Here is a 13718-nt window from a genome sequence, read left to right on the forward strand (position 1 = left end):
ACATTGCAATGTTTTGAAATGCAGGCTTTTATTTAGAAGGTTTCCTCATTACCATACAAAAGTGACGTCACAGTTTGTGCTGCTTGTAGAATACTAGTACCATGGGGCACACTTATCCGGCAGCGCCAAGTGGGTTTCAGTCATGTCGGCACCTGCTATGGGGACCACGAAGACGGCTCACAGTGATGTGGCCCCGAAGAAAAAGAGGGGACCGGGTGCACTGGCTACGGCGTATCTGGTTATATATAACGTGGTTATGACAGCTGGGTATGTACACAATTCTGATACACTTCTTGTTGTAGGCTACTTGACGACAATTGGTTGCAAGCGTGTATGACATGCCAGAGTGAATGGCTTGGGAAGAACACACGCGCCTGCTACGAGACTCGATCCCGAACTGTTTTTTATGGATATTTTGCACAATAATGCCTCGTTTCATTGTGCTGCCTTCAGCTACACTGTAGCAAATCAACTCAGCCACACACTGAACTTCTGTGTTGTTACTTTGTAACCTCCTTCGTCGGGAATGTATCAATTGTCTGTGTCTTTGGTTACATTGTTGCCGAGTGAGCGTCTAAAATACAAAAAAAAAAACATTTTTGTATTGCTTTGACTAAAATGTGCTGGAAATATCTCTGATTTCACTTAGGTTATTATGGCACAAAGTTGTTGTGAAGGAAATCCCATAGGGCGGCGCACAATTGGCCCAGCCTCGTCCGGGATTGACCGGTGTAGGCCATCATTGTAAATAAGAATTTGTTCTTAACTGACTTGCCTAGTGAAATAAAATGTACTGTAATCCCGTGAATGGTGTATTTCAAGAAACAATTGGCGCCCACGGTGTCATTATGTACAGTTATACCTATTGTTCTTTACTGCATGTAGTTTTAATCTAATCATAATTGGTTACATTAAATACATATTTGTATTGCTTTGACTAAAATGTGCTCGCAATATCTCTGATTTCACTTAGGTTATTATGACACAAAGTTGTTGTGAAAGAAATTGCACAAGTGCAGAATTATGGATGCTCTCCCATCCTGACCAGTTAGGTGACTTTACACAACCTGGTCTCAGAACATTTTGTATTATTGAGTATGTAAATGCAAGACACAGATTTTAGTATGATATGTTACATTTCGTATGGTTTGTTACGAATTACAATTCGTATTATATGTTATGAATTTGAAAAATGGATGAGAAGTTACAAATTCTAGCTAGGTGGCTAACGTTAGCTAGCTCGCTAATGTTAGCTAGGCTAGGGGTTAGGGTTAAGTTAGGTTAAAGGGTTAGGGTTAAGTGAAGGCTTAGCTAAGTAGTTGTAGTTGAAAAGATGCTAAAGTTGACGTTCACGTTATACTCCCACTCATCTACCCCTACCAACCGCCCTCCTTTTTTTGCCTTAAGTAACCATTGTCTTATGTAACTATACCAAACTTCATACTAAATGGAGTGTAATGAAATCACTTACAGAGTAATATGAAATGCCCCCCCCCTCTGTTTCCTGTGTGGTGAGGTGATATTTTCCCTGTGTCATACTTTCTCTGTCTATTGAATACCAGCTACAGTGGGGTACATCCCGCCTTTTCAGGAGCTATGTAGCCTGCTCAGTATCTATTACTTTATTTAGTAGATGAGTTTCTATCTGTTCAAAACCTCAGTCACTCATACCAATCATGCCTATTCAAGTATATTATTATGCAGATGCTCCTTCTATCTATGTATTGGGCCTCCGTTCTGCGTGGTTGGACTGTTTTGCTTTACCCTGTCCTCTAAGAGCAAACTGAGGCTATTATTTTATATCAGAAACATATTCCCACCCAGGACTCCTTGGACAATAGTGACATTTGTTACCGAGTGGACTATCCTGGCTAAATGACCTAACTGAAAATGTGTGTGTTCTTCCAGGTGGCTGGTCATAGCCGTGGGCCTGGTGCGGGCCTACTTGGCCAGAGGCAGCTACCACGGCCTGTACTACTCTATAGAGAAACCACTGAAGTTTTTCCAGACCGGAGCTCTTCTGGAGGTGAGTGGCTGAAGGCCAAAGGTGTAATCATTATGCCGATTCTGTTGCAAAACGTTTTGCAACAGAAAACGTTTACTCTAAACTAAAAATACAGACGAGAGTTTCTATTGGACAAATTCAGGTAGGTCCCTCCCTGTTTTGTTCCATTTGCTTCCGTTTAAGAACCAAACAGTAAATGGTTTCCGTAATGAATACCCCCCCGAGTCTCTGTTGTATAGGTCAGACCTGGGTCATGTTCATTAGGTACACTAGCAAAACGTTATGCAACAGAAAATGAAAATCTGTTTCGGTAGTGCCCCCCCCTTATTTAAAAACATTAACAAACTTACAGCAATGTATTTTTATACTTTGTTGAGGGGAAATATACTTGCTATGATTGTGATATGTTATTGTCTCACCTAGCAATCTTAAGATGAATGCACTAGTTGCTCTGGATAAGAGCGCCTGCTAAATGACTAATAAAAACATGTGAATTTCACTCCCTTCCAAACGTTTTCTCCCCACTGAATACAAGCTTTTATTCAGAGAAGGGTAAATAGAACAGACTCATCGCTTTCTGTGGGTGGTGAGTTGGGTATGTCCCCTACTGTACGAATACAACTTAATGGCAGGAATGTTTAGTCTCTAAGTGCTGTTACATTTAAAAAGAAATAGAAACTCCTCCATAGTGAATGGCCTTGGCCTTTCCCCTCTGTCCTACTCTACTCAGTACAAATGCCTAGTAGGGTGTTAATGTGATCCTCTCCAGCCAGCCACACTGTAACACAGAGATAAGGGATTAGGCCTAGTGTAACTCCAGCTCTGTCTACCGGGTAATTGTCCTCTGTCATACTAACTCCATTCATTCATAAAAACGTCTTCAAACACTGGCCATTTCCTGTGCTGTGATTAGGTTTAGAGACTAGTGTAGGCTATTATCTATTCCTTGACTAGTGGAAAGAACTGTATTGGTGCACATATCTATTGTGTTCCAACAAACATCTTATTTAAATTTTTATATATGGTTCATTGAAGAACAATTTGAGGACTTTTTACATACAGTATACCGTAGCTGTGTTATTGCAACATTATTATGACAATTATGACAATATGACAAATATCTAGGAAATTATATTGCATGTTTAGTATGTTCACTGACCATGTGTTGTGTTTATGTATTAAGTTATTTTCTTTTCCCCTCAGATATTGCACTGTGCAGTAGGTAAGTTCATTCTTCTGCTCCTGTTGAAAGTCCCATACAGGTTCAAGGGTGACCACATAGTGGTATTTCTTTATGACTAAACCAGGCATGTGGACCTATAGGCCTACTACAAAAAGCCATTCCCTCAGCTCAGAGTCTATATAGAAGATGGTGGATAAGCTAAGCCTGATAACAGCCTGGCCCTGCTACGTTGTGGTCGTGGCGTTCCAGGTTCACAGTCCACTACTCATTATCTGGGATTTAAAGCTAAACCTGACCTTTCACATACTGCAGCTGTCTGTCTACACTTGGCCTTGTTCTCTGCTACTCCCTACTGGCCAAACACAGATGCCACACCATAGCATGTATTCTCATGTACTATAGAGTTATACAGTTGAATGCTACTGTATTTGAATGAGCGAATATTGCTACTGTGCATTAGGTTTTGCTACCTATTTATCATTCTTTGTAGCATACTTTTTATTTGTAGTCAACTCTTGATTGGCTAATTGAAATCATATCATTTTCTCATATCATTTTCTCCACCGTGCTCTAAAACGTGGTAAAACTGAGGTGATACATCTTCTCTAACCGTTGTCTTCTCCTGCTCCAGGGATCGTGCCATCCTCAGTAGTTTTAACAGGGTTTCAGGTCTTGTCACGAGTCTTCCTCACCTGGGCCGTGACACACAGTGTTCGAGAGGTACGTCTCTTCTCTTTCTCTTATTCCTTCTCTCTATGTGCATCAGTGTCAATCAATCAATGACATTTATTTATAAAGTCCTTTTTACGTCAGCAGTTGTCTTCGTCCCAAAGAAAGAGCTTTGCGGAGACACTAAGGTCTGTGAGCCTGAAATGGTAAACATGCTTGAAATCAACATGGTGAATAACACTGACATGCTTGTGAGCTCTGAAACATTCAAACGTTCTATATGTTTGTGAGCATTTGAATCTATGTTAACTTACCAAGACTGAGTTTAGCTTTTTAACTTGTGCTGACATGTCTCTGTCTCCATGCCTGTCACGAGATGCAACGTTACTATAGAATGCTGTATGTAGTGGGTGCTACAAACTGCACGATTCTGCCATAACCCCCGTCTATCTCCTGCTAGAGTGCTTCCTGTTTCCCACCCTCATGCTTGTCTGGTGCCTGTGTGGTCCCTACAGGTCCAGAATGAAGACAGTGTCCTGCTCTTTGTGTCAGCCTGGACCATCACAGAGATCATCCGTTACTCCTTCTACACTTTCAGTCTGCTCAACCACCTGCCCTACCTCATCAAATGGGCACGGTAAGGCTCACATAATGAAATATAACACAATCATTATATTTGAAGATACAATATAATTTTTTGAATGCATTATGTATCTCTATGGCATAACCCTGGCGCCGGAGAAGAAGGCTGAAGTTTTACGTGTCCCCAACCAATTGTGTTTTTTTTGTTCGTTTCTTTGCATTTGTAACTTATTTTTTACATGTTACTTTTATTTCTTATTCTTATCTGGGTTTTTTTTTTAAACTGCATCGTTGGTTAGGGGCTCGTAAGAAAGCATTTCACTGTAAGGTCTACACCTGTTGTATTCGGCGCATGTGACTAATAACATTTGATTTGACTTGGACAGGTGGATGACACAGGCACTCACATTTAATCGAATAGGATGTAATAAATACAGCGTAATGATCTGTATCATTTTAACATGTGGGTCCAAAAACACCCCTCTATTTATTCACTAAAAGTCTAAGGCCATAAAGCAAAACAAAAGCTATATTTTAATTGGTAGGGGAAACTTTGCCTTTGACTTTGTCCTTGGAGGCTTTCTTATTCTATATGTCCATGGAAGTTAAATATAGAATGATGGAACATGGGAGTGTTTGAAACTGTTATGACACTCCACCTCCATAATATATTTTCTCTCAGTCACAACCATGGCAACAAAGTCTTAATGAGCTCCAGTAGGCCTACTGGTGGGGAAGGACCTTCTTTTGTTGCCTGGTGGCAAATGTAGATGAATCTTCTCCCAATGTCGGCCAATGTTCTGGTGCTTTGTTCTTTTCACATTCAAATTGCTTTTCAAAGGCAGATTGAGGTATATGACAGGTAGCGTCACATAGGCGAGAAATTCAACTAAGGGTGCCAAGATTAGCCTCTCAGTGATTTAGAGCAGGTCTCACACCCCATTACTATGCAATTATAATGCAAATACTAATGATAATACAATGTTACTATTGTAATTACAGCGTTACTACTACAAGCAACTTGTAGTGTTATCTTCATGAGCTACCAATTTGGTGTGCTAGTCCCTGTTTACCAGTGGTGCCTCCTCTCCCTCTTTCCAGTAGCTAAATGGTGCCAATAAAGGGTTTCTAAAAAATGAAATAAAATCTCTCCAGGTACACATTCTTCCTAGTGCTGTACCCCATGGGAGTAACTGGCGAACTGCTGACTGTCTATGCAGCCCTGCCCTACGTTCAGAAGACAGGCCTCTACTCTGTCACCCTTCCCAACAAGTACAACTTCTCATTTGACTACCACACCTTCCTCATCCTCACCATGGTCTCCTACATTCCATGTAAGTCTCTCTCCTACCCACCACAATACACCACTGATGTACAGTACTACTGTAGCTGGGTTGTTCCATGAATAGAGTACATTTTGCATCCCTTTGATATTCTAAGTAGAAATTGTTCACCAATATTGCATTTTAAAAGCCTGTTATATTAAATGAAGTGACCACATGGAAAATTCAATAAATCAGATTTTTTTATATGAAAAAAGACTTGCTAAAGTACCTCCGCCATGTTTTTCTGACTTCTAGGACGATTTTTAACCCACTTAACCACATTTCAAGTTTTCACCATCATTGTAAAGCCCTAGTTATATTCTTGCTTTGGCAGTCATTTCTGAAGATTTTTATTGATTTCATCATGTGATTAATTTACATGTGTCCCTCATTTTAAGGTCAACCCTGTTACGTGAACTGAACTCTCGTTTTAATATAGTGAAGCTATTCCTTTTTAAATAGTTTTTTCAAAAGAAACATTGAACATCATAGTGTAAAAGCAGGTGAGCTGGTTCTACTCTTTTTGCTCATTTTCTGGTGTTTAATGGTGGTAAACTGAGTGCGTCAAGCATAACATGTCAACCCTGTTACCCATAGATAGGCTAGACATTTTTTTTACCTCTACAGGATCGGTGTCCCTAAACCGGGATTGTTGTTGCTCAATATGCGATAATGTGACCGGAAAAAGTTGTGTACAACATCCAACTTTCCGGAACATAGACATGTTTTATATGGGCAGAAAATAATTTAAGCTGTTAATCTAATTGCAGTGTCCAATTTTACAGTAGCTATTACAGAAAAACAATACCATGCTATTGTTTTGAGGATAGTGCACAACAACAAAACACTTTTACCACAGCAACTGGTTTGATTGAATCTCCTCTGAAGGTAAACAATGTACTTAAATTCAGTAATCTTGCTCTGATTTACCGGATACTTCCGGCGCCGAAAAAGAGATGGCCGCCTCGCTTCGCGTTCCTTGGAAAATATGCAGTATTTTGTTTTTTTATGTGTTATTTCTTACATCGGTACCCCAGGTAATCTTAGGTAATCATATCTTTTCATTACATACAGTCGGGAGGAACTACTGAATATACGATTAACGTCAACTCATCATCGTTCCTACCAGGAATATGACTTTCCCGAAACGGATCCAGTGTTTTGCCTTCCACCCAATACAATGGATCTGATCCCAGCCGGCGACCCTGTGCGACGCCGTAAAAGGGGCAAACGAGGCGGTCTCGTGGTCAGGCTTCGGAGACGGGCACATCGCGCTCCACTCCCTAGCATACTACTCGCCAATGTCCAGTCTCTTGACAATAAGGTTGATGAAATCCGAGCACGGGTAGCATTCCAGAGAGACATCAGGGATTGCAACGTGCTCTGCTTCACGGAAACATGGCTAACTCAAGAGACGCTAACGGAGTCGGTGCAGCCAGCTGGTTTCTTCATGCATCGCGCCGACAGAAACAAACATCTTTCTGGTAAGAAGAGGGGCGGGGGGGTATGCCTTATGATTAACGAGACGTGGTGTGATCATCATAACAACACACAGGAACTCAAGTCATTCTGTTCACCTGATCTAGAACTCCTCACAATCAAATGTCGACCGCATTATCTACCAAGGGAATTCTCTTCAATCATAATCACAGCCGTATATATTCCCCCCCAAGCAGACACATCGATGGCCCTGAACGAACTTTATCTGACTCTTTGTAAACTGGAAACCACACACCCTGAGGCTGCATTCATCGTAGCTGGGGATTTTAACAAGGCTAATCTAAAAACAAAACTCCCTAAATTCTATCAGCATATCGATTGTGCTACCAGGGCTGGAAAAACCCTAGATCATTGTTATACTAATTTCCGCGACGCATATAAGGCCCTCCCCCGCCCCCCTTTCGGAAAAGCTGACCACGACTCCATTTTGTTGATTCCAGCCTACAAACAGAAACTAAAACAACAAGCTCCCGCGCTCAGGTCTGTTCAACGCTGGTCCGACCAATCTGAATCCACGCTTCAAGACTGCTTCGATCACGCGGATTGGAATATGTTCCGCATTGCGTCCAACAACAATATTGACGAATATGCTGATTCGGTGAGCGAGTTCATTAGGAAGTGCATTGACGATGTCGTACCCACAGCAACGATTAAAACATTCCCAAACCAGAAACCGTGGATTGACGGCAGCATTCGCGTGAAACTGAAAGCGCGAACCACTGCTTTTAACCAGGGCAAGGTGACCGGAAGCATGACCGAATACAAACAGTGTAGCTATTCTCTCCGCAAGGCAATCAAACAGGCTAAGTCCCAGTACAGAGACAAAATCGAGTCGCAATTCAACAGCTCAGACACAAGAGGTATGTGGCAGGGTCTACAGTCAATCACGGATTACAAAAAGAAAACCAGCCCCGTCGCGGACCAGGATGTCTTGCTCCCAGACAGGCTAAACAACTTTTTTGCCCGCTTTGAGGACAATACAGTGCCACTGACACGGCCCCCTACCAAAACCTGCGGGCTCTCCTTCACTGCAGCCGAGGTGAGTAAAACATTTTAACGTGTTAACCCTCGCAAGGCTGCAGGCCCAGACGGCATTCCCAGCCGCGTCCTCAGAGCATGCGCAGACCAGCTGGCTGGTGTGTTTACGGACATATTCAATCAATCCTTATCCCAGTCTGCTGTTCCCACATGCTTCAAGAGGGCCACCATTGTTCCTGTTCCCAAGAAAGCTAAGGTAACTGAGCTAAACGACTACCGCCCCGTAGCACTCACTTCCGTCATCATGAAGTGCTTTGAGAGACTAGTCAAGGACCATATCACCTCCACCCTACCGGACACCCTAGACCCACTCCAATTTGCTTACCGACCCAATAGGTCCACAGACGACGCAATCGCAACCACACTGCACACTGCCCTAACCCATCTGGACAAGAGGAATACCCATGTGAGAATGCTGTTCATCGATTACAGCTCAGCATTTAACACCATAGTACCCTCCAAACTCGTCATCAAGCTCGAGACCCTGGGTCTCGACCCCGCCCTGTGCAACTGGGTCCTGGACTTCCTGACGGGCCGCCCCCAGGTGGTGAGGGTAGGTAACAACATCTCCACCCCGCTGATCCTCAACACTGGGGCCCCACAAGGGTGCGTTCTGAGCCCTCTCCTGTACTCCCTGTTCACCCACGACTGCGTGGCCATGCACGCCTCCAACTCAATCATCAAGTTTGCGGATGACACTACAGTGGTAGGCTTGATTACAAACAACGACGAGACGGCCTACAGGGAGGAGGTGAGGGCCCTCGGAGTGTGGTGTCAGGAAAATAACCTCACACTCAACGTCAACAAAACAAAGGAGATGATTGTGGACTTCAGGAAACAGCAGAGGGAGCACCCCCCTATCCACATTGACGGGTCAGTAGTGGAGAAGGTGGAAAGTTTTAAGTTCCTCGGTGTACACATCACGGACAAACTGAATTGGTCCACCCACACAGACAGCGTTGTGAAGAAGGCGCAGCAGCGCCTCTTCAACCTCAGGAGGCTGAAGAAATTCGGCTTGTCACCAAAAGCACTCACAAACTTCTACAGATGCACAATCGAGAGCATCCTGTCGGGCTGTATCACCGCCTGGTACGGCAACTGCTCCGCCCACAACCGTAAGGCTCTCCAGAGGGTAGTGAGGTCTGCAGAACGCATCACCGGGGGCAAACTACCTGCCCTCCAGGACACCTACACCACCCGATGTCACAGGAAGGCCATAAAGATCATCAAGGACAACAACCACCCAAGCCACTGCCTGTTCACCCCGCTATCATCCAGAAGGCGAGGTCAGTACAGGTGCATCAAAGCAGGGACCGAGAGACTGAAAAACAGCTTCTATCTCAAGGCCATCAGACTGTTAAACAGCCACCACTAACATTTAGCGGCCGCTGCCAACATACTGACTCAACTCCAGCCACTTTAAAAATGGGAATTGATGGAAATTATGTAAAAATGTACCACTAGCCACTTTAAACAATGCCACTTAATATAATGTTTACATACCCTACATTACCCATCTCATATGTATATACTGTACTCTATATCATCTACTGCATCTTGCCATCTTTATGTAATACATGTACCACTAGCCACTTTAAACTATGCCACTTTATGTTTACATACCCTACAGTACTCATCTCATATGTATATACCGTACTCTATACCATCTACTGCATCTTGCCATGCCGTTCTGTACCACCACTCATTCATATATCTTTATGTACATATTCTTTATCCCTTTACACTTGTGTGTGTGTATAAGGTAGTAGTTGTGGAATTGTTAGGTTAGATTACTTGTTGGTTATTACTGCATTGTCGGAACTAGAAGCACAAGCATTTCGCTACACTCGCATTAACATCTGCTAACCATGTGTATGTGACTAATAAAATTTGATTTGATTTGATTTGTCATCCTGAGGGTCCCAGAGATAAAATGTAGCATAGTTTTATTTGATAAAATCCATTTTTATATTCAAAAGTAGGAACTAGGGTCTACAGTTTGAACTGCTGTCTCTGGCTCCACACCCACCCTGCCCGGCCATCTAGATGTGTGAATGTTGGTGTATTTTCTGTAGGGAAGCTAATTATTCATGTATGACATTCCTGGGAGTGTAAATGTTTTACTACCATAGCATTTTTGTATGTTCTTTATAGTTATGTATTTGAAAATGTATAAATTGACCAATTCGGCACATTTGGGTAAACTCCTGGCAGACTTGATACAAAATATTGTGTAGTGATGTAAATATTCATTGGATCAGTCTGAAACTTTGCACACACTGCTGCCATCTTGTGGACAAAATCAAAATTACACCTAGATCCTAACTCTATATGGTTATTCTCTTGCATTTCAAAATAGAAAACGCATTTTTTTTTGGTTTGTATTATCTTTTACCAGATCTAATGTGTTATTCTCCTACATTAATTTCACATTTCCACAAACTTCAGTGTTTCCTTTCAAATGGTATCAAGAATATGCATATCCTTGCTTCAGGTCCTGAGCTACAGGCAGGCAGTTAGATTTGGGTATGTAATTTGAGGTGAGAATTGAAAAAAAGGGTCTGATCCTTTTATTAAAAACGTGTGAAGCTTGCATTCAATTGCCCCTCCCTGTTGCACACAAGCTTCCATTCCCCCTGTCACAAGGGGATTTATGGCTGATTTTTAAGATGAAAACCTCAACCCTGTCAGTCGGTACTGTCACAGTCAAGCCTGTTTCTTTAATGCCGCTTTATTGGCAATTACTATAGTATTTTTATTTTATTTAACCCCTGAGATGGGGGAACATGTTTTTTTTATGGAGTTGAACATATGCTCTTTATGACAGAATGTTAAAATTAGGTGATTTAAAACTTTTTTTTTTACCAAGTTACACTACCCAAAATGCACTCTATTCGTGGAAAGACCTAGCTATGTATAAGGTGAATCAGCTTCGTGCTGTGAATTGTAATATTCTACCTTGCACTTCGTGCTTGCTTACTCTCGATCAGGGGTCTCCAACAGGTAGATTGCGAGCTCAGCCCACCTACGAGTAGCTCACCAATCAAATCTGAAAGTACATGCCTTTTTTTTCATGTGTTCCATGGCAAACTGTCATAAACATAAAGCTCCCGGCTACTATCCAATCAAAGCCACAATGACATTATCCCACCTCTGGTTAGCCACTATTGGCTTAAAGTTAAACGTAACACAATATCTGCCAATTCATTTCCATCAATATTGCCTGCCTGTCTGTTTGGTGCGAGTTTGTCTATCAGTCCGTAAATAGCCAGGTAGTGAAAACCGGGTGTCTTGTGGGTAGACGGAAAGACGTTCCCTATAAACTGTCTCAATTAAGTGTAAACTGCAAAGTAGGCTGACAGAACTATATCATGATTCATTGTATCAATTTGGGTGGCCATTGTATTGCAAACTCTGCCATGACATTTTCTGAAACAGTCGTCCTAACAGCAGAAACCTTTCTAGACTGACACATTCCTCTCTTGATAGATGCTCAATTAATGGGGAATTACACCCCAAAAAATCAACATTTTGTTATTTATTTTTTCCATACTTAAAAAATGTGATTTAAAGCATTGATGTGGACTCGGAACATACATTTTTGTTTTTTCTGTATGAATAATTGTTATATTGAGAGTAAAAAAAAACTAAAATCAAACTGAGAAAACAGAATTCTGGAAAATACAAAGATAATTTGATGGGGCCTGTCATGCCAAATACTGTTTATTAACCATTTATATTACCAGGTAAAGTATATTGACAGAACACATCTCTTCTATACCAAGGACCCGGGAAAGAGTTTCAGGGTAGAGGAGAATAATGTGCCTATTTGAAAGCTATAAAAAAAGAGTAGCAGTCAACGTTTCATTTTTTTTTTTTAGTACCTTTCATGCTAGAAAAGGTTATACTGCTGCTCTAGATCTTATGGTGACCCATTTTAGCATTCATCATTTTATGAAACTGCTCATTAATTAATTTTTTGGAAGAGGAAAAAAGGGTTAGCACTGTAAAAATCCCATGTATTATTGTCAACACACTTAAATTGATAGATCTGAGTATGACTCTATGGTTCCTTGTTGTTGATCTGACTGTTTTCCTTCCAGTGTTTCCTCAGCTCTACTTCCACATGATGCGTCAGAGGAAGAAAGTCTTGTGCCATGTGGAGGAGTACAAAACAGAGTAAACAAACACAATGACACACAGCAGCCTGATCACGTCATGACACGGGCAGGAATGGAAAAAGACGAGAACCTTTTAAATTGGTCAAGCATGTTTTTATTTTTATTTTTTTATGTCTGCTTGTTGAAATATCATAGAAAGACATCTCTTTTTCAGATCAAGAAAATAACATGGGTAATGGGGACGATCGTTCTAACAATGGTTCTTGGTAATCACTTGGTTCAGTTTTGGACTGTTGCCTGGTTAATCAGATGCTCAAGTCATTTACAATATACAAACTGCTTTTTGTTTTCTTTATAAGCCTTATGGTCCCTGGTCAAAAGTTGGACACTATATTGGGAATAAAGTGTAATTTGGGACACAGCAATGCCTTGTGCTCAAATGAATAGTTGTTATTGTTGTTAAGATAGAAGGTTCCATATTAGTCTGAGCACTATGCTGTTAAATGATTTGAGTCATTTATTTCTGAGACCTACTCCTTTATTTTAATCTGCAGAACTTCTGATCACATTCCCTGTTTTGGTGTAATAAAACAATTTTTATTTTATTCTGTGTTTACATAGTTTTCTTTTCAAATACTCACGTACTAACTGAAGTAACTGAGTGCTTATTGTCATAAGATAGCTTCTTGCTTTTATGTTTAGGATTTTTTTTGTGTGTTGACATTATTTGGACCATTGGGTTTCTTTACATGAATATATTAATGTTGATTGTGGGTTGGTTATTGATTTGTAGGGGTAGGCCTCCATGACCTAGAGTGGATAGTACATTGATAGGTGGACCAGTTGTAAATGTACTTGTGCTTTCTTGTGTATATTTTCAGAGGAAACTCAATTATTTGATTTAAGCTTTAAAACTAAAGGTTGTCTTTGTGTGATGTTGGACCAAGACACTGGTGGACATAGCTCTTCAATATGTTTTCAAAGCAAACCACCCACGAGCCATTTTGGACAATTAATTCATTTTTTATTCATTAAAGGTTTGTGTTGAACTATGGTAGGGTGCCAGGACATGAACTGATCGACAGGAAGCTTGCGTAGACACGGGAGCCAATTGAATTACAGAGCTTGTAGTCATGCATTTCCAATGAGTTAAATCTAACAACAAACAGAGAGAGCTGGGAGTCAGTCAGGTGTTTCTGTGTGTGGTTCAGAGTTTCTTTCCATCTCCCTGGCTTAGAAGTTAACTGAGAAATTATTTTGCATATGAGTACATTTGGATGTGAACAGTAACTGCA

General features: G+C 41.3%; 1 protein-coding gene across 1 annotated transcript; it reads left to right on the top strand.

Moving 5' to 3' along the window:
• The first annotated feature begins 85 nt into the window (after positions 1-85).
• LOC139539095 (very-long-chain (3R)-3-hydroxyacyl-CoA dehydratase 2-like) lies at positions 86-13028 on the top strand. Its single transcript, XM_071341847.1, has 7 exons — positions 86-267; positions 1909-2026; positions 3209-3227; positions 3820-3908; positions 4373-4494; positions 5595-5773; positions 12406-13028. Exons 1-7 carry the CDS (start codon positions 143-145, stop codon positions 12483-12485), a joined length of 732 nt encoding a protein of 243 aa, XP_071197948.1. The 5' UTR covers positions 86-142; the 3' UTR covers positions 12486-13028.
• Positions 13029-13718: the final 690 nt, after the last annotated feature.

Source organism: Salvelinus alpinus, chromosome 14, assembly GCF_045679555.1.
Source record: "Salvelinus alpinus chromosome 14, SLU_Salpinus.1, whole genome shotgun sequence".
In the NCBI taxonomy this organism is placed as follows: domain Eukaryota; kingdom Metazoa; phylum Chordata; class Actinopteri; order Salmoniformes; family Salmonidae; genus Salvelinus; species Salvelinus alpinus.